Here is a 21,992-nt window from a genome sequence, read left to right as displayed (position 1 = left end):
CCAGATACATGTGTTAGCATAGCAAACCACTAAAATTTCTTCTCCATATTGTATCCCAAGACTTGTGTTGGGCATTCAAGTACTGAAGTCCCATTCAGTGTGAGAACTGTTTCTTTAAATTAATTGGTTCGGTTAGTCGGTTAATTTATTTTTGTGATCGATTACAGGAGAAGCATATAGATGGATTAGGTCTTACATTTTGTGAGGATTAATCAGGAAGAGGTAGACGTTTATGGGATCCACTGAGGAAGGGAAAGAAGATCCTTGTAATTTTAGAAATCCTTGTAGTAGTCTTAGAAAACATTTGAGCGAGTCTTGATCTGTTCTAGAGTTTGAGGCAACAACAGGAATTCCTTTTAGAGAAGATCACAAGGGACGTAATGTAAGGTCCTGATGACAGCGAGAAGTCAAGATGTGTTGTCTGATAAGATGGATTTTCAGTAAAGCTTGCAGCTTGTTTAAAAGATGGCAGGTGATTATATTCATATATATATTGGAGGTGGTGGTCCGGTCTTGCAAAGTTTCTATTTTTTAATGCAAATCTAGACCTTGAGATGCCCATCGCCATCAATCATAGGTGTGTGCAATTCTTTTTCTGATCTCTTCTTGATCAAGAATATTTTGGTTCTTTTCCATTTCTCAGCGTGGTGTCACGGGGTGATAGTTTTGCGCAGCAAGTTCCCGTGCGGCACTTGAGCGACCTTAGCGTGTGAGTCGCCAAGTAAGCCTAGATTACTCCCTAAACAAGCCAAGCACACACACTTAGAGAAAATGTTAAGGGAAGTAAGAGTGGAATGGCCAAAGATGATTGTATTACACTTTGAATAATTACAAGAGTGTTTGTACAAGAGAGCTTGAGAGCTAGTGTGCTAGGTGTGTTGTGTGGGTGTGTTGGTGGTTGTGTGAATGATGGTTGCTCACCCATATTTATAGGGGGTGGAATGCCTAATTCTAGAGAATTTTATTACAAGTGGCAAAATACTAAGGGACCCAAGTGGTGAGTCCTAGAAAGTTCTAGTGAATGGATAATATGTGGAGAGTTCTAGACCTTTGGGCCTTGGTGGATTTTGGGCCTTGGTGGGGGTTTTGCTAAGTGCACCCCAGCTAGTTAGTTGTCTTGGTGGCCCAATCTCTAAGTTAACCCCCACTTCTAAGTGTATCCACCTTGAGTGCCAAGCGAGCCCGTGACAGTGGGCCAACTTTTATTGCTTGTGGAACGTGGCTCACTTTGAAAATGTTGCACAAAAGTATTAGGCCATTTTCTCAAAAGAAACCTCTCTTAAAAAGTTTTAGCAAAGCTGTGTTTATACATTGACAAGTCATTGCTTGAACTTTTTAATCGCTCTTGACTTCAACCTTCAATCATCTTGCCATCAAGATCAGGCTGAACGATAATCTCTGCACTTGGCCGATAAGATGTGTTGCGTTATCTGGTAAGTCACTGTTTAAATGTCATCAATTCATCATCTTCCAGTTGAAATTCTACATCGTATTCTTTCTCTATTACCAGTCCGGGAGCTTATTAGATGTAGGTGTGTTTCCAAAGCATGGTGTTCTTTTATTATCGAGCCTGATTTCATTTCCACACACCTTAATCTCCATAACAACATTAATGGGCATATTTTGCATCACAAGTTGGGGCCTTCAGGCAAGAATTTCTTCTCCATATTGCAAAACAAAAGTTATGTTGAGCATTCAAGTTTCGGAGTCGCGTTTAGGTCTGAGACCAACTACATCAAAGTAGTAGGTTCTCTCAATGGGTTGATTTGTTTGACTGATTCGTATCAGTTTTTTGGTTGAACAATTTACTTATGGAATCCCTCAATTTGGAAACTCAAGATCCTCAGGCGTTCTTGCTCGCAATTTTACAGATCGTGGAACTTATTTCTCTATTGGGTTTGGATTTCACTACCAGAGTAATGACTACCGGATTGTAAGGATAATGCATTTTGGAGATGTTTATATGCCGTTATATGTTGAAAAAAAACCACCAAGAGTTGAGGTGTATTCACTAGCAACGAATTCATGGAGAACAATTGGAAATAATGCTGGATACTATGCAAATGATAAATTTTCATCAGCATTTCTCAATGGAGCTGTCCATTTTTTTGCCTCTAAACCGGAGAAGAATCCTCTGCAAATGTTGTCCTGTTGTTTGATTTTGATTCTGAGAAGTTTGGAGAGATAATGCTTCCAATGTATCATGAAGATGGCGAAGGAGAAACACCTCAAGTTTCTGTGGCCGTGTGAAGAGAATCACTTGCCCTGATTGTTTGCAGCATCAGCAATCTTAGACTAATCGAGGGTTGTTACATTTGGGTGATGAGGGAGTATGGCATGGTGGAGTCTTGGACTAAACAATACTCGATTGTGCCAGAGGAAAGAATTGTAAGGCCATTAGGCATTGTCAACAATAGTGACTTTGGAATGTTAGTGATTAGTGGAGAGCTGGTTTCTTATGACCTTAATGAACTGGCTTTTAAACATCTCGAGATTGGTGATAATGAAGTTACACTAGATATGGTGAACTTTTCAGAGAGCTTAGTTTTATACAATGAAGGATTTCGTTTAACTCCGAGGGTTGAAGGGGGCATTAGATTGGGGAAGAGGAAGCGGAGTGTATTCCTGCAGCTCCAAAAGAAGTGGTTCTATGAGAGGTGAAATGCAAAGGCAAGACCAGAATGTTTGATTACAAAAGGAGCACCGGAACCATGGCACCACATCATGATGACACTTTGTTGATACAAATGTATGCAGACATAATTTGATTCTAAAGACTCGTTACTTGTTTTATTTGTTCCTGAATGAAGAATCTCTTGTTTCTGTTCTTTGAATTTCACCAAGGAACAATCAATTCCTATTGTTCCTGGAACGTTGGCTTAGCTTAAAAATATTGCAAAACTCAAGAATTAATCTCGGCTTCTCTCTGGATAAAATTCTACGGTTGCTTCTCTTTTGAATTCTTTTGTTCTCAGTTTTTCCTCTCTTTATATAATAATCTGTCCTCCAAGCGTTTGTTTGGTATGGTCAATCCTTAAATCAAAACAACTTTATAATTGCTAAGGCAATAAGGATTTGTCCAAAAAGCCCATCACATGCTTGCCATTTTAATTTATCAATTAATCCCTTAGTGCACTCCACTTGAATAACTTAAACTTGGAAGTCATTCCCCTTTTTTTCTTCTTTTAAATTCATGCTTACGGTTTGACTTCTCATGTGTTTGGCAAAATTGGCAATCAAATATTTGTTTCCATAAGTTATTAATTTTTTGTACTTCATTATTCTTTAAGCTCCAATTAATTTCTTCTTATTCCCAAGACACACCTACACTAACAAAATAAGAAAATTAAGATAAAAATTAACATAATAAAATAAATTTTAACATAAAATTAAGTTAGGAAAATATTAAAATAATATATAAATTAAGAGCACATCAATCATCAAATATCAGTTTTGAACAGCGACATCCTTGCATATTTACCATCAATTTTCTAATATTTCGATATCCTTAAAACGTTTAGCATGGTTTTCGAAAATTGATAATGAGGACTACACATTCCCACAAAAGAATTGATAATGATCAATTCTTTTGTGCCAAAGAGACAAAGGAATAGTCAATAATTTTCCATCAAAATATTTTCAAGGCACGTGATTGAAAATTATTCTTACAGGATCAGTATGAGAAATCAGAGTTGCTAAAAAGGATTGATTCAAGCTTTTTCAGTAGTTAGTTATTTGGCTGTTAAAAGGGCAAACATGTTTCCGCTGAGGTGGCGCTGTGGTGGGCCCACTTGAAATTAGTTTGTTAAATTCAGTTGAAAAATCTGTTCTGTAAGTAAAATAGCTGATGAAAAATGCTATAAATGAGTGCTATATCTTGATAAGTAGGTCATCAAGTTTTGTGTAGCTGTAGCCTAATGGAATCCTTGTAACGTGAAGAATTCTTGTAGCGGAAAGATGTTGCTGCCATTACCAGCTGTGGATTAAGCTTCCGCTGAAGTACTACAGCACGTGTTATACAGGTCCCGTTGATTGATTCATCTACTCCTTTATAGGCTTGATAGAATCCGATCTTGTAGGTGCTTAAATTGATTAATCTTGGATAGATTTAAAGGGTCATCACAAATGGATGCTTCAATAATGGAGATTGAATCCAAGCAGTTTTTTATGATTCAGGTAATCTTATCATGAGATACAGACATATGAAAAACTAAAACTTGGGTAATACAATTTAAAATAAAATCTGAAAAAAAAAATGAATACTGGAACAGCAAATGCATCTGGATATTATATACTCTGTCTACTTGTCAGAATTTCTTGCACCAGAGCAAATCTAAAAATACTAGTGAAATAGACATGTGCTATAGTATTCTTCTGTTTTCCTCGAGTCAATAAAAACTGAACAAAAAAAGGGCTTAAATTGAAAAGGGGTTATCCAGCATGCAGCTGAATGAGTCATTTTCAATCCGTATAAACAAGCTCATTAGAAACCAAAAATTTATCATCGGCGAGATGCGGGTAGGTAGCATCCTCAATACGGGTAAGCTGATGAACGACCCAAGAATTAATATCAGTTAGCTCAGAGTAGATAGCATCATCATGGGACTGTTCAGTTGCTGGAAGTTGGTTTTCTTCGAGGTTAGATGATGAAGTGCGTTTCATATTCTGGTGACTCTCGGAAAGCTCAAGATGATGAGGATTCTGTTCAGTCACGGCCAGTTGATGATTTTCCTCTTGGCCCTTGAGAAGGTAAGATGGAGTTTGTTCCATCAACAGGTGATTCTGAGAAAGCTCAAGCTGATTATGAAGACTTGGCTCGGTCATGGGCTGTTGTTGATTCTCCTCAAAAGTAGATGGATATCCATTCTCAGCTAAATGCTCAATTTGTTCAAGAAGAGTCTGTTTAGTCCTGGGCACTGGTGATTTTTCTTCCGGGTTATTCTTAACAGAGGACTCAAGCAGTTTATGAGGACTTTGTTCATTCAGGGGCTGCGATTGATTTTCTTGCACATACTGATTCTGGTGATTCTCAACAAAAGGCTCATCAGGGATATCATTGCCATTAACTTGGTGTTCAAACTTTACCCTTTTCCTTGAATTTGACTTCCCCGCTGGCTGATGATCATTGTCTTCAACTTGTTTATCAATCTTTATCTTTTTCCTTGAATCCTTGATCCCCACTGACTGACCACCATTCTTTCTAAGTCGACAGAGAACACAGTCACTGCTGGAATGATGGTTCTGAGGCAACAGTGAAGCGTTCAGAGTGTATTCATGCATAATCCAGCAACCGTTGTGTGGAGAGTTGTCGTTCTCATATCGAAATATTTTCTTTGAACCAATTGGGCGATTGGAGTTGCAGGACAGGACTAGCTCGCCGGCATCTTCCCCTTGCCATGCACCAGAACCGACCTTGCGATTAATTCTTGAACCATTAATGCTCTTCTTCTTTAAGTGTGTGAAAAAGTAAAGATCCTCACCATCTTCTAAATTGGATCCTCCGAACTGTTTCCAAATATCCCAGGGTTCTTCATAATCGTAAAGATCTACATCTTTCACAAAATATTCAGCAAAGGGAGTGGGGATTCCAGAAATCTTGTTGAAAAGATAGTAACGAACAAGTTGTTCCTCAGAGGGTAAGAATTTGCACCCCACTGGAAGAATGCGGCTTCTTTCCTGCATCATGGTAATGGACAGTTATATTCTGTGAGATAATGAGCACCGGACGATTAGGACAGTCTATGTGTAAATAGAGAAGGGTTTCCTAAATGATGTCCTGTTTAATTTGATTTTGTTTCCTTTTATTAAAAGGAAACAACCTTCCTAAATCAATCTCACGTGCTTATGAGCAAACCAGGTCGATAAATATTCTGGCGCTAGACCTTATTCTTTAGCTGGGCCTAATTAATACAAAGAAGATTGGAGCGGGTCCAATCTGCTGTTAATAATCTGTTTTCCAAAACCGTTAACGAAATTGAGCTACCTTCCTCAATCAATTTATAATAACAAGCCGTTTTTCGTGCCAATAAGATCTATCCATCTCGGTCCTAACGATCAAATATACATTGGTTCTTTGAAGAAAAAGTCTCAGGTATTTCTGCAGTAGTGCTTATTTTTCATTCATTTTATTTCTAAGTGTATATTTTAATTCAGTATGTTAAGGGTTCACATATGTTGGAACTGTTCCACTATGGACCATTGTTGATGACCGTACAATCATAAAAATAAATATTAAATCTACACTTATTGCTATAATCTAACAATTATCATTAGTATTCTACAGTGGAGCAACTCCACCATAGTCACTGCCTTATAATAATATACATACGCATGTAGCAAGTAGTGAAATAGTGAATGGATAAAGAGCAGTACTCCTGAAGCACCCAAAAACTTATTTTTTTCATTTTATTTGACATTATTAATTTATGATTATTATTATCCTCAGTAATTACTAAACCCTAACAATGTTATTTCCCTTTTCTTCTTCAATAATCATTAGTTGAAGTTAGGGTGTTTAGAATCTAATCGAATTCATTTGAGTCACAAAAATTTGATTCGTAAAAAATCCAATGCGTGGATTGTAAATTGGTTTGGAATGAAAATTTTAAAATCTGTAGTCGGCGGATTGGACATTGATTTAATTCTCAAAATCCGTAAAAAACTACAAACTCACAAAAAATGAAAATAATATATATATATATATATATATATATATATATATATTTAATTTATAAAAAAAATTTAAACTATATAGATGTGGTACTATTAGGAAATAAATAAGTTAAAATTTAGTTGGAGGTGGACATTGACAACAATCATCTAAGTTTTCAAGTTTCAACTTTTTGTATTGATTTAAATCTAAAATTTAGTTAATTTTCATGTATTTATCTACAAACATAAGGAATTTTTTTTTTTGGCATATTGAAGTTTGAAACTTTATATGGCATCCTTTAGAAGGTTACAGTCTATAAATCGGGTAATGTGGAATATGTATCATGGTATCAGTTGGTACCTGGTAGAGCCGACTATGGTAGAAAAGGGTGAGTTCAAAGAGTTGAAGGTGGTAATGGGTGAAGTGAGAGTGCTGGAGTATCCCAATTATAGCTCTAATCTATTGTGTGCACGATATTTATTAAAGGCAAGGTACTCATTATAAAAGTTAAAAAAAAAAAAATGATATTTAGTTTAAAATTCCGTTAAACTGGATCTGAGCGGTTGACCATCTCCCGAAAAAAGGAAACTCTGTCTTAAAAGTCCTTAAACCCACACTCTAATCTGGACTTACGAGTAATCCCAAAGACCAAGACCACCTTCCAATCTTTCGTAGAGCGTCTACCGTAGACTTTGCTTAGTCTTTCAGTGGCCCGCATTGACGCGTTTACTCTGATTTTAGCCCACCATTGTTTTTAACATTTTAACCCTTTATTAAATTCTGTAAATGCTGTAGCTAGAGACACAACACAATCACAATGAAGAACACCGGCGCTAGGTATCTGATCACCCCAACTTACATCTTATTCTTCCTCCACCACATGGCTTTCGCCGTCTCCGGTGCCTCAGACACTCCTTATGAAGCCGCAGACAGCATATTGCTTGCTTGTGGCTCGAATGGCACCTTCCATTCTCTGGAATACCGAACCTGGATTGGAGATATAAGCCCTGGACGCTCCTACTACTTCCAGCCAAAAAATGACACATCAAGAATCTTCACCACACCTCAACAACCTCCATACTCAGCCGCACGGCTTTCTCATTCGAAGTTCACCTACATATTCAACCTCACCGCAGGTCAAAAATTCATCCGCCTGTATTTCTATTCAACTTCTTATCCAGGCTTCGACCGCCCTAAAGCTTTCTTCTCCGTTAAAGCCGGTTCTTTCACCCTTCTTAGCAACTTCAGTGCTTCGCTTACAGCTGATGCTTTGGGCGAGGATTCATTTTTCAAAGAATTCTGCATCAACGTCGAAGAAAGTCAGAGGTTATTGAACATTACGTTCAAATCAAGTCCAGATTACAAAGATTCATATGCTTTTATCAACGGAATTGAAATAGTATCCATGCCACTGAATCTTTATTACGACGACTCATGGTTCCTGTTTGTTGGCCAGGAGAAACGATTTATGATAGAAAACAGCAATGCCCTTGAGTCGTTATACCGAATAAATGTTGGTGGGAGTCACATTTCACCACTAGGAGACACAGGAATGCTTCGGACCTGGAGTACGGATGACGCTTACTTGACAGATGCCAGACCCACTGCTCTTCCCGTTAACACTAGTATTGTTCTCCGTTTCACTAAGATATCTAATTACTCTGCTCCCGTTAGTCTCTACCAAACCGCCAGAGCAATGGGGCAGGATAAGAACATAAACGAGAATTATAATCTCAATTGGGAGTTTCAAGTGGATTCCGGGTTTACATATTTTCTTAGGCTTCATTTTTGCGAGTTTCAGATTGAGATCACTGAACCCGGTGATAGAGAGTTCGCGATCAACATTGCTGATGAAATTGCTGAATCTCAAGCAGACATAATAGCTTGGAGTGGGGGAAATGGAGTTCCCACCTACAGAGACTACGCTGTAATGATATTGAAAAAAGGAGATGAAAAGAAGCAGAAACTCTCTATTGCACTGCATCCTACGCCCGAATGGAGGACCAGGTATTCTGATGCTATCTTGAACGGGATTGAAATTTTTAAGGTGGACAACAATGGAAATCTCGCCTTACCTAATCCTGAAACCCTGATCAGCGAAAGTCGGAATAACGAACCTTCCATTGTGCCACAGGAAATGCCAAGCTCACAATCAAGGAAATCCAAGAATATCATGGCAACTACAATTTTCATTGTTGGTGGACTTATGTCAGGTTTTGTTGCAATTTCTCTTTCAATTTTTTTCTGGAGACGTTTTTCTACTTCTAAGACAAATTCAAGGAAGTCTCGTGGCTCATCTCTAACGCTGGATCTATGTACTCACTTTTCACTATCCGAAATCAAAGCAGCAACAAACAACTTTGATACTGGTCTCATTATTGGAGTTGGAGGGTTTGGTAACGTATACAAAGGGTTCATCAACGGTGGCGCCACTCCTGTTGCGATCAAACGGCTGATTCCAGGGTCACAACAGGGTGCACTGGAATTTCAGACAGAGATAGAGATGCTCTCCCAACTAATGCACATTCATTTGGTCACTCTCATTGGTTACTGCAATGATGACGGGGAGATGATCCTTGTGTACGATTTCATGGCTCGTGGGACGCTACGGGATCATCTCTATGACAGCAATAATCCTCCTCTTCCATGGAGTCAACGGCTTGGCATTTGCATAGGCGCGGCTCGTGGGCTGCAGTATCTGCATACTGGGGCGAAGCAAGTTATCATTCATCGGGATGTGAAGACAACGAATATCTTGTTGGATGAGAAATGGGTGGCCAAGGTTTCTGATTTTGGACTGTCCAAATTTGGACCCAATTCCATGTCCAAAACTCATGTCAGTACTATAGTGAAGGGGAGCATCGGGTACTTAGATCCTGAGTATTATCGACTTCAGCAGCTAACGGAAAAATCCGATGTCTACTCATTTGGCGTTGTGTTATTGGAAGCATTGTGCGCTCGACCACCTATTATTCGGACAATGGAAAGGAATCAAGCGAGTTTAGCTGTTTGGGCTGAACAATGTTATCGCAATGGAACCATTGATGAGATTGTTGATCCGCTTTTGAAAGGTAACATAACAGCTGAATGCTTGAACAAATTTGCTGAGGTTGCAATTAGCTGCTTGAATGATGATGGAGCCCAAAGGCCATCCATGAGTGATGTGGTTCGTGGTCTTGAGTTTGCATTTCAGCTACAAGAGAGCGCAGAGGAGAGTGGAAAGTTTGGTCATGAGGCTTATCTTTCAAATGAACAATGTTCTGTGAGCGGATCCCTCTGTAGAGATGTCTTCTCTGAGATCATTGACCCACAAGGGAGATGATGAGATCATGAAATATTTCTTGCTTTCTAAATCCAAGTGAATGGTGAAGAGGTGAAGTAGAATAAAGATTGAGTTTTATCTAATTATATTTTTGAATGATATTTTCCAATTTGAACGAATTAATTCAGTTGTTATGTATTTCCGAATGCATGCAGTATCAAAATTTTCAGGGTAATTTTAAATTTGTAGAAACGAAAATGCTGTTCAAACTGTTAGTTACTGTTTTGCTTGGTTATTAGTAGAAGAGGAAGGAAAAGGAAAAAAAACAAAAGACGGCCTCCCCTTGTTCAAAAGTCAAAGTTGGAAAGGTTTAAAAACAGAGAAAGGACGACAAAATAAGGCATTAAAAATTGAAAACAACTTCTGCCCTTTCTGCTGACGACTTGTACAAGTCTTCGCTAATGACAAGATCTCATCCCACAATCACATCCAAATAATTGGTGATGGCATTTTCAAATTATTTTGCACGGATTAATTTTGTACCATTTAAAGATTATCTTGTTAGTCCCTAAATTAAGGCCCCTTTTATCGCCAGATGTTTTATATTTCCCCACACGTTTGGTATGGTCCCATGTTCAAACTCCCATGTATTATGTTAAGTTCATATCTCACATAAATTGCAGTATGTCCATGATATTTTAAATCCACCTCATTATTTGATGAGGTATATGTATCATCGGCTCAGCTATATTTAAGATTGAAGTGATTAATTTTGCGTCAAAGATTCTAGTATCTTCTGTGGCAGCAACTTTTGCGGTAGTGACAGTTAATGCGCATGGTTATGACATATGCGCGTGACACTCGGAAAAATATTAAAACCTATGCATTTGAGGTAATGTTTAACTTTTTAAATCTTGCATCATTTTTTTTAAATATAAATTTAAACATTTAGTTTCCTAACGTTTCAAGTAAACTAAAGCCCAGCTTTAGTCATATATAGTTTCTACCAGCTGTAGTGCTATATGCACATGAACAAGTTGAAGATACAGTCAGTAGAGAAATTTCAAGTACTATACATAAAATAAAAATGTTCTAACTCTTCTTTAAGTATCCAGTCATCTATTCCCTAATCATTTAAAATCAAAACTGAAACGATAACTATAAGATGATATAAATATTTTAATTCCTCTTTAATTATGCCACTTGTTAGCAATAAATACTGCGTTTATTTGTCAGTAATCGGAATGGCCTAGAATCGGAATAAACTTGAATCGGAATAGGGAATGACAATTAGAATAAATTATTTACTTAAGCTGTAAAAATCAGAATCGGAATGAGTTGAATTGTTTTAAATTATTAAAATTTCCTTAATTAATTATAATAATAACTATTATTATCATTGTTGTTGTTGTTATATTAATTAATTATATTTCTTTTTTTTATCATAATAATAATATTGTTAATCGTTATTATTATTATTAATTATTGTTAATATATTAATTAATTATATTCATATGTTCTTAGTGTATTAATTAATTATAATTTATCATTAATAATAATAATAAAATTAACAATAATCAAAATAAAAGATCATCATTAGCAAAATAATAATCCATTTCAATAATAATAATAATCATAATCAGATTCATCGTCATCAGCAAAATAATCCATTTCCAAAAAAAAAATAATAATAATCCTCAAATTAATCCATTTTCCAAATAATCATCCTCAAATAATGTAAGGATAATGTATTTTGGAGATGTTTATATGCCATTATATGTTGAAAAAAAACCACCAAGAGTTGAGGTATATTCGCTAGCAACGAATTCATGGAGAACAATTGGAAATAATGCTGGATACTATGCAAATGATACATTTTCATCAGCATTTCTCAATGAAGCTGTCCATTTTTTTGCCTCTAAACCGGAGAAGAATCCTCTGCAAATGTTGTCCTGTTGTTTGATTTTGATTCTGAGAAGTTTGGAGAGATAATGCTTCCAATGTATCATGAATATGGCGAAGGAGAAAGGCCTCAAGTTTCTGTGGCCGTGTTAAGAGAATCACTTGCCCTGATTGTTTGCAGCATCAGCAATCTTAGACTAATCGAGGGCTGTTACATTTGGGTGATGAGGGAGTATGGCATGGTGGAGTCTTGGACTAAACAATACTCGATTGTGCCAGAGGAAAGAATTGTAAGGCCATTAGGCATTGTCAACAATAGTGACTTTGGAATGTTAATGATTAGTGGAGAGCTGGTTTCTTATGACCTTAATGAACTGGCTTTTAAACATCTCGAGATTGGTGATAATGAAGTTACACTAGATATGGTGAACTTTTCAGAGAGCTTAGTCTTACACAATGAAGGATTTCGTTTAACTCCGAGGGTTGAAGGGGGCATTAGATTGGGGAAGAGGAAGCGGAGTGTATTCCTGCAGCTCCAAAAGAAGTGGTTCTATGAGAGGTGAAATGCAAAGGCAAGACCAGAATGTTTGATTACAAAAGGAGCACCGGAACCACGGCACCACATCATGATGACACTTTGTTGATACAAATGTATGCAGACATAATTTGATTCTAAAGACTCGTTACTTGTTTTATTTGTTCCTGAATGAAGAATCTCTTGTTTCTGTTCTTTGAATTTCACCAAGGAACAATCAATTCCTATTGTTCCTGGAACGTTGGCTTAGTTTAAAAATATTGCAAAACTCAAGAATTAATCTCGGCTTATCTCTGGATCTCTTGCAGCTCTTCTCTTCTCTCGGCTTCGATAAAATTCTACGGTTGCTTCTCTTTTGAATTCTTTTGTTCTCAGTTTTTCATCTCTTTATATAATAATCTTTGTCCTCCAAGTGCTTGTTTGGTATGGTCAATCCTTAAATCAAAACAACTTTATAATTGCTAAGCCAGTAAGGATTTGTCCAAAAAGCCCACCACATGCTTGCCATTTTAATTTATCAATTAATCCTTTAGTGCACTCCACTTGAATAACTTAAACTTGGAAGTCATTCCCCTTTTTTTCTTCTTTTAAATTCATGCTCACGGTTTGACTTCTCATGTGTTTGGCAAAATTGACAATCAAATATTTGTTTCCATAAGGTATTAGTTTTGTACTCCATTATTCTTTAAGCTCCAATTGATTTCTTCTTATTCCCAAGATATATCTACACTAACAAAATAAAAAAAATTAACATAATAAAATAAATTTTATTATAAAATTAAGTTAGAAAAATATTAAAATAATATTTAAATTAAGAGCACATCAATCATCAAATATCAGTTATGAACAGCGACATCCTTGCAAATTTACCATCAATTTTCTAATATTTCGATATCCTTAAAACGTTTAGCATGGTTTTCGAAAATTTATAATGAGGACTACACATTCCCACACAAAAGAATTGATAATGATCAATTCTTTTGTGCCAAAGAGACAAAGGAATAGTCAATAATTTTCCATCAAAATATTTTCAAGACACGTGATTGAAAAATATTCTTACACGATCAGTATGAGAAATCAAATTTGATAAAAATGATTGATTCAAGCTTTTTCAGTAGTTAGTTATTTGGCTGTTAAAAGGGAAAACATGTTTCGGCTGAGGTGGCGCTGTGGTGGGGCCCACTTGAAATTAGTTTGTTAAATTCAGTTGAAAAATCTGTTGTGTAAGTGAAATAGCTGATGAAAATGCTCTAAATGAGTGCTATATCTTGATGAGTAGTAGGTCATCCAAGTTTTTTATAGCTGTTGTCTAATAGAATCCTTGTAACGTGAAGAATTCTTGTAGCGTAAAGATGTTGCTGCCGTTACCAGCTGTTGATTGATTCATCTACTCCTTTATAGGCTTGATAGAATCCGATCTTGTAGGTGCTTAAATTGATTAATCTTGGATAGATTTAAAAGCTCATCACAAATGGATGCTTCAATAATGGAGATTGAATCCAAGCAGTTTTTAATGATTCAGGTAATCTTATCATGAGATACATACATATGAAAAACTAAAACTTGGGTGATACAATTTAAAATAAAATCTGAAAAAAAAAATCAATACTGGAACAGCGAATGCATCTGGATATTATATACTCTGTCTACTTGTCAGAATTTCTTGCACCAGAGCAAATCTAAAAATACTAGTGAAATAGACGTGTTATAATATACTTCTGTTTTCCTCGAGTCAATAAAAACTGAACAAAAAAAAGGGCTTAACTGAAAAGGGGTTATCCAGCATGCAGCTGAATGAGTCGTTTTCAATCCGTATACACAAGCTCATTAGAAACCAAAAACTTATCATCAGCAAGATGCGGGTAGGTAGCATCGTCAATACGGGTAAGCTGATGAACGACCCAAGAATTAATATCAGTAAGCTCAGAGTAGATAGCATCATCATGCGACTGTTCAGTTGCTGGAAGTTGGTTTTCTTCGAGGTTAGATGACGAGGTGTGATTCATATTCTGGTGATTGTCGGAAAGCTCAAGATGATGAGGATTCTGTTCAGTCACGGCCAGTTGATGATTTTCCTCTTGGCCCTTGAGAAGGTAAGATGGAGTTTGTTCCATCAACGGGTGATTCTGAGAAAGCTCAAGCTGATTATGAAGATTTGGCTCAGTCATGGGCTGTTGTTGATTCTCCTCAAAAGTAGATGGATATCCATTCTCAGCTAAATGCTCAATTTGTTCAAGAAGAGTCTGTTTAGTCCTGGGTACTGGTGGTTTTTCTTCCGGGTTATTCTTAACAGAGGACTCAAGCAGTTTATGAGGACTTCGTTCATTCAGGGGCTGCGATTGATTTTCTTGCACATACTGATTCTGGTGATTCTCAACAAAAGGCTCATCAGGCTGATCATTGTCATTAACTTGGTGTTCAAACTTTACCCTTTTCCTTGAATTTGACTTCCCCGCTGGCTGATGATCATTGTCTTGAACTTGTTTATCATTCTTTATCTTTTTCCTTGAATCCTTGATCCCCACTGACTGACCACCATTCTTCCTAAGTCGACAGAGAACACAGTCACTGCTGGAATGATGGTTCTGAGGCAACAGTGAAGCGTTCAGAGTGTATTCATGCATAATCCAGCAACGGTTGTGTGGAAAGTTGTCGTTCTCATATCGAAATATTTTCTTTGAACCAATTGGGCGATTGGAGTTGCGGGACAGGACTAGCTCGCCGGCATCTTCCCCTTGCCATGCACCAGAACCAACCTTGCGATTAATTCTTGAACCATTAATGCTCTTCTTCTTTAAGTTAGTGAAAAAGTAAAGATCCTCACCATCTTCTAAATTGGGTCCTCCGAACTGTTTCCAAATATCCCAGGGTTCTTCATAATCGTAAAGATCTACATCTTTCACAAAATATTCAACAAAGGGAGTGGGGATTCCAGAAATCTTGTTGAAAAGATAGTAATGAACAAGTTGCTCCTCAGAGGGTAAGAATTTGCACCCCACTGGAAGAATGCGGCTTCTTTCTTGCATCATGGTAATGGACGATTATATTCTGTGAGATAATGAGCACCAGACGATTAGGACAGTATATGTATAAATAGAGAAGGGTTTCCTAAACGATGCCCTGTTTAATTTGATTTTGTTTCCTTTTATTAAAAGGAAACATCCTCCCTAAATCAACTCATGTACTTATTATGCAACCAGGTCGATAAATAAATATTTTGGCGCTGAACCTTACTCTTTAGCTGGGCCAAGGCGTTGTCTTTTTTTTTCCCCAGAAAAAAATTCTGTAATGAGTATTTTTATTACGGCTATTATTAATACAAAGAAAGTTGGAGAGGGCCCACTCTGCATTTAATAATCTGTTTTTTTATTTTCTTAAGGGTAAATCCGTAAATGAAATTGAGTTACCATCCTGAATCAATGCACAATAACAGGCCGTTGAGGTCAAGAGTTTCGCGCCGGTAAGATGTAACCATAGGGGTCCCAACGGTCAAGTATACAATTTGTTTTTTGAATTACAGTCAAGTATAACTATACATTGGTTCTTCTTATTATTTTTTTCATTTTATTTAACATTATTTTTATTTATCATTAATCTAAAAATATTATTATTATCCTCACTAATCACTAGCTCCTAACATCGTTATTTTACTTTTCTACTTCTATAGACTCTAGTTGAAGTGTTATTTGATGACTACTCTCAATTGAGATTATTTTTGCGGGATTGTTAATTTTTTTTTTTAACTAAAGTTTGGTTAATAATTTAATTAGTTTTTTTAAAATATATTTTTGTTCACTGTGCAGTGAGGTTCTTTCAGATCTTAAGTTTCTGAGATTCAACTTAAAGAAAGTTAATTAGACTATAAACTGAATTGTGCGGAGCATCTGTCATGGAGCCAACTATGGCAGTCAAGGGTGAGCTCAAAGAGCTGAAGGAGGTAAATAGAGAGGGGAGAGAGCAGGAGGAGTGTTCCAATTATAACTCTAGTCTATTGTGAGCACAGTTACTGGAGGCAAGGTACAGTCACTATGAAAGTATCCTTATGAACTACTATACACTCCTGATCATGGTCATAAGATGTTAATTGTTTGCTTATAAGTATACTGTGATGGATTATATCGATCTTGATGTCTATCATAACCTCTGTTTGCCCCCCCCCCCCCCCCTTCAAAAAGTAAATAAAGTTTGTATTCACATCAATTCTTAAAGGGTTATTTTTAACTAGTACCCAAATGTTTCAACATATTTTACCGTGCACCCAATTGTTTTGATAAGTATTACTGCACATCCATTCCGTTACTTTTTACCGTTAAGTAAAACGGCATAAGCTATTATATATTGAAAACACTAAAATACCTTTAAATTGAATAGATTTGGTTGTGCAGATACAAAATTACCCATTCTAATTTACAAAATTTACAATAAAAATACAAATCTAAGAGTATAATATAACAAAACTAAACAATAAACAAATAAACCATTTGCTTATAATTTTATTTAATTCAATATCTCCATATAAATCTTATTTTCAAGTGAGGACAAAGCAAATTTATAGTAGAGATTATACTTCAATATACTTATTATACCAAATAAATAACCACAAAACAAATAAAGATGCCGTTACCAGCATCTCACGACTCTTGTGCGCCACCTATTTTCGCCACCAAATTGCTTGCGCTTGCGGCGACCACGCTGCAGCTTGTGAAACTTAAGAGGGCAAAGGAGAACAAAGGCGAACAACCCTTGTTGCCGGTCATCGGATTTCGGCAACAACAAATTACCCTTGCATTGTTTTTGTTTTACGTTTGAAATGGAGAAGAAAATTAAAAAGGAAAGGAAAACGGAGAAGGAAATGAATATAATTTTTATTATTTTAGTTCTTACATACTTGCATTTCTTGTTTTACCCTTTTGATCGTTAAACTAGCATAGAATTTTAACGTTTTGGGTGCGTGGTGATAGTTGTCAAAACAAGTGGGTGTACGATAAAAAAATGTTGAAACATTTGGGTACTGGTTAAAAATAACCCATTCTTAAACTAACATTCCATTCTAGAATTTTAAGAGGTATACGTTTAAAAATGAAAGTGTAATTAAAAAATTATATGGTCATAATATATTGTAACATTTGACTTAAGGTGCGTTTGGAATTGAAGTTGGACAATTGTAATTTAAAAGTTAAAGTATTAAAGTGTTTAATAAACACTAACTGTTGTAACTTAGAAGCTATGTTGATATAATTTTTCTCTTGTATAATAAAAAATTTATTACATCCTTAATAATTTTATCAAAATTATTATTTAAATTTTACATTTACTATATATTACAAATTTTAATTTCATATTTACAATTTTTTTCTACATCTTTAGTTTAAAAGACACATCACCTCAATTTTAAACACACCCTTAATAAATTAATGTAATAGCTCCCTAATACGTATTGGTATTTCAAATGTCGTTGTCATTGTGATTAAAAATAAAATAAAATTCTTTTATGAGTGATGCCAAATTGCCAATTGCCAAAGATCAAGACCGACCAACTTCTACCTTTCGTTTAAGGGCGGCTGAGCATTGACGCATTTTACTCATGCGTTTAGACCATGGTTTTCAGTAAAATCTGCAAATGTTGTAGCCTGCTAGATCTCAGTAACCATCATGGAGGACACTGGCAGCAGTTATCTCACCCCGTTTTACATCTTATTCTTCATCCACCCCATGGCTTTCGCCTTCTCCGATGACTCAGTCACTCTTTACAAACCCACAGAGAGCATATTTCTTGCCTGTGGCTCGACTGGCTCCTCCGGTACTCTAGATTACCGAACCTGGATTGGAGATATAAACTCTGAATACTCGCCCTCGGAGCCGGAAAATGAGGCATCAAGAACCTTCACCGCTCCTCAGCAGCCCCCGTATTCAGCAGTACGGCTTTCTCAGTCGCAGTTCACCTACACATTCAACCTCACCGCGGGTCAAAAATTCATCCGTCTGTATTTCTATTCAACCTCATATTCAGGTTTTAACAGTTCTAAAGCTTTCTTCTCCGTTAAAGCCGGTTCTTTTACCCTTCTTAGCAACTTCAGTGCTTCACTCACAGCCGATGCTTTGGGCAAGGATTTGTTTTTCAAAGAATTTTGCATTAACGTCGAAGAAGGTCAGAGGTTCTTGAACATAACGCTCATGGCAAGTCCAGATTACAAAGATTCATATGCTTTCATCAACGGAATTGAAATAGTATCCATGCCACCGAATCTTTATTACACAGCCGCCAATGGCCCAGGTTTCGTGTTTGTTGGCCAGGGTAACCAATACAGAATCATAAACAGCACTGCCCTCGAGACGTTATACCGAATAAATGTTGGTGGGAATCCGATTTCACCGCTGGAAGACACGGGCATGTTTCGAACCTGGAGTACGGATGACGACTACTTGACAGATGCCAGAACCAGTGCTCTTGCGTTTAACATTAGTGTTGTCCTCAAATTTGGCAGAATATATAATTACTCTGCTCCGGCTGTTGTCTACAAAAGCGGCAGGTCAATAGGGAATGATATGATAAAAAACGAGAAGTATAGTCTCACTTGGGAGTTTCAAGTGGATTCTCGGTTCACATATTTTCTCAGGCTTCATTTTTGCGAGTTTCAGCAAGAGGTAACAAAGCCCCGCGACAGAGTGTTCCAGATCTACGTAGCTAATCTAACTGCAGAAGCTCAAGCAGACATCATATATTGGGGTGGAGAAAATGGCGTTCCCATCTACAGAGACTATGCAGTGATGATTGGAGCAAAAGGAAATGAAAAGAAGCAGAATCTCTCTGTTGCACTACACCCTGCTCCCCGACGGAGGACCAATTATTCTTCTTTCTTGAACGGGATTGAAATTTTTAAAGTGGACAAAAATGGAAATCTTGCCGGATCAAATCCTGAACCTCTGATCAGCGAAACTCGGAATAACGAACCTTCCACTGTGCCACAGCAAATGCGAAGCTCACAATCAAGGAAATCCAATAGTAAGAGCGCAACTACAATTCCCATCGTTGGTGGACTTGTGTCAGGTTTTGTTGCAATTTCTCTTTTAATTTTTTTCTGGAGACGGTTTTCTACTTCTAAGACAAAGTCAGCGAAGTCTCATGGCTCTTGTCTAACGTCCGATCTCTGTACTCACTTTTCACTATCCGAAATCAAAGCAGCTACAAACAACTTCGATACTGGTCTCATTATTGGAGTTGGAGGGTTTGGTAATGTATACAAAGGGTACATCAACGGTGGCGCCACTCCTGTTGCGATCAAACGGCTGATTCCAGGGTCACAACAGGGTGCCCTGGAATTCCAGACAGAGATAGAGATGCTCTCCCAACTAATACACATTCATTTGGTCACTCTCATTGGTTACTGCAATGATGACGGGGAGATGATTCTTGTGTACGATTTCATGGCTCGTGGGACGCTACGGGATCATCTCTATGACAGCAATAATCCTCCTCTTCCATGGAGTCAACGGCTTGGCATTTGCATAGGCGCGGCTCGTGGGCTGCAGTATCTGCATACTGGGGCGAAGCAAGTTATCATTCATCGGGATGTGAAGACAACGAATATCTTGTTGGATGAGAAATGGGTGGCCAAGGTTTCTGATTTTGGACTGTCCAAATTTGGACCCAATTCCATGTCCAAAACTCATGTCAGTACTATGGTGAAGGGGAGCATCGGGTACTTAGATCCTGAGTATTATCGACTTCAGCAGCTAACAGAAAAATCCGACGTCTACTCATTTGGCGTCGTGTTATTGGAAGCATTGTGCGCTCGACCACCTATTATTCGGACAATGGACAGGAATCAAGTGAGTTTAGCTGTTTGGGGTGAACAATGTTATCGCAATGGAGCCATTGATGAGATTGTTGATTCGCTTTTGAAAGGTAAGATAACAACTGAAAGCTTGAACAAATTTGCTGAGGTCGCAATTAGCTGCTTGAATGATGATGGAGCCCAAAGGCCATCCATGAGTGATGTGGTTCGTGGTCTAGAGTTTGCATTTCAGCTACAGGAGAGCGCAGAGGAGAGTGAAAAGTTTGGTCATGAGGCGGGTCTTTCAAATAATAAATGTTCTGAGAGCGGATCCCTCTGTAGAGATGCCTTCTCTGAGATCATTGACCCACAAGGGAGATGATGGGATCATGAAATATTGCTTGCTTTCTAAATCCAAGACATCGAACCACTTGTTATATAAACATTGTGAATGGTGAACAGGTGAAGTAGAATAAATATTAAGTTTTATCTAATTATATTTTTGAATGATATTTTCCAATCTGAACTAATTAAATTCAGTTGTTATGTATTTCCGAATGCATGCATGCATTCAGTATCAAAATTTTCAGGGTAATTTTAAATTTGTAGAAACGAAAATGCTGTTCAAACTGTTAGTAACTGTTTTGTTTGGTTATTAGTAGAGGAGGAAGGAAAAGGGCAAAAAAAAAAAACACGGCTTCCACTTGTTCAAAAGTCAAGTTGGAAAGGTTTAAAAACAGAGAAAGGACGACAAAATAAGGCATTGAAAATTGAAAACAACTTCTGCCCTTTCTGCTGACGACTTGTACAAGTCTTCGCTAATGACAAGATCTCATCCCACAATCACATCCAAACAGTTGGTGATGGCATTTGCAAATTATTTTGCACGGATTAATTTTATACCATTTAAAGATTATCTTGTTAGTCCCTAAATTAAGGCCCCTTTTATCGCCAGATGTTTTATATTTCCCCACACGTTTGGTATGGTCCCATGTTCAAACTCCCATGTATTATGTTAAGTTCATATCTCACATAAATTGCAGTATGTCCATGATATTTTAAATCCACCTCAGTATTTGATGAGGTATATGTATCATCGGCTCAGCTATATTTAAGATTGAAGTGATTAATTTTGCGTCAAAGATTCTAGTATCTTCTGTGGCAGCAACTTTTGCGGTAGTGACAGTTAATGCGCATGGTTATGACTTATGCGCGTGACACTCAGAAAAATATTAAAACCTATGCATTTGAGGTAATGTTTAACCTTTTAAACCTTGCATCAATTTTTTTTAAATATAAATTTAAACATTTAGTTTCCTAACGTTTCAAGTAAACTAAAGCCCAGCTTTAGTCATATATAGTTTCTACCAGCGGTAGTGCTATATGCACATGAACAAGTTGAAGATACAGTCAGTAGAGAAATTTCAAGTACTATACATAAAATAAAAATGTTCTAACTCTTCTTTAAGTATCCAGTCATCTATTTCCTAATCATTTAAAATCAAAACTGAAACGATAACTATAAGATGATATAAATATTTTAATTCCTCTTTAATTATGCCACTTGTTAGCAATAAATACTGCGTTTATTTGTCAGTAATCGGAATGGCCTAGAATCGGAATAAACTTGAATCGGAATAGGGAATGACAATTAGAATAAATTATTTACTTAAGCTGTAAAAATCATAATCGGAATGAGTTGAATTGTTTTAAATTATTAAAGTACCCTTAATTAATTATAATAATAACTATTATTATCATTGTTGTTGTTGTTATATTAATTAATTATATTTCTTTTTTTATCATAATAATAATATTGTTAATTGTTATTATTATTATTATTATTAATTATTGTTAATATATTGA

General features: G+C 36.7%; 2 protein-coding genes and 1 long non-coding RNA gene across 3 annotated transcripts; 2 read left to right on the top strand and 1 right to left on the bottom strand.

Annotated features, from left to right (window-relative positions):
* Positions 1–828: 828 nt before the first annotated feature.
* LOC107177573 (uncharacterized) lies at positions 829–2,913 on the top strand. The gene is made up of 2 exons (XR_008055579.1): positions 829–1,433; positions 1,872–2,913. It is a non-coding gene; the product is annotated as an uncharacterized LOC107177573 (long non-coding RNA).
* A 1,548-nt stretch (positions 2,914–4,461) lies between these two features.
* Positions 4,462–5,682, bottom strand: LOC107177544 (NAC domain-containing protein 30-like). The gene has a single exon (XM_015531470.2). The coding sequence runs from the start codon at positions 5,680–5,682 to the stop codon at positions 4,462–4,464; it is 1,221 nt and encodes a 406-aa protein (XP_015386956.2).
* A 1,229-nt stretch (positions 5,683–6,911) lies between these two features.
* LOC112498596 (receptor-like protein kinase FERONIA) lies at positions 6,912–21,191 on the top strand. Its single transcript, XM_052443109.1, has 2 exons — positions 6,912–8,865; positions 19,400–21,191. The coding sequence occupies exons 1-2, from the start codon at positions 7,470–7,472 to the stop codon at positions 20,506–20,508; spliced, it is 2,505 nt and encodes an 834-aa protein (XP_052299069.1). The 5' UTR covers positions 6,912–7,469; the 3' UTR covers positions 20,509–21,191.
* Positions 21,192–21,992: the final 801 nt, after the last annotated feature.

The sequence above is a fragment of the Citrus sinensis genome, chromosome 6 (assembly GCF_022201045.2).
Source record: "Citrus sinensis cultivar Valencia sweet orange chromosome 6, DVS_A1.0, whole genome shotgun sequence".
In the NCBI taxonomy this organism is placed as follows: Eukaryota; Viridiplantae; Streptophyta; class Magnoliopsida; order Sapindales; family Rutaceae; genus Citrus; species Citrus sinensis.
Note: the sequence above shows the minus strand (reverse complement) of the source record. Positions and strands in the feature narration are given on the sequence as shown.

Bases quoted from the DNA above. Each gene is read 5' to 3' on its own strand.
- LOC107177544 (XM_015531470.2), bottom strand. From the start codon at position 5,682: ATGCAGGAAAGAAGCCGCATTCTTCCAGTGGGGTGCAAATTCTTACCC.
- LOC112498596 (XM_052443109.1), top strand. From the start codon at position 7,470: ATGAAGAACACCGGCGCTAGGTATCTGATCACCCCAACTTACATCTTA. The intron at 8,866-19,399 runs GTTTTGTTGCAA...GACTTGTGTCAG, and splicing joins TGTTGGTGGACTTATGTCAG to GTTTTGTTGCAATTTCTCTT.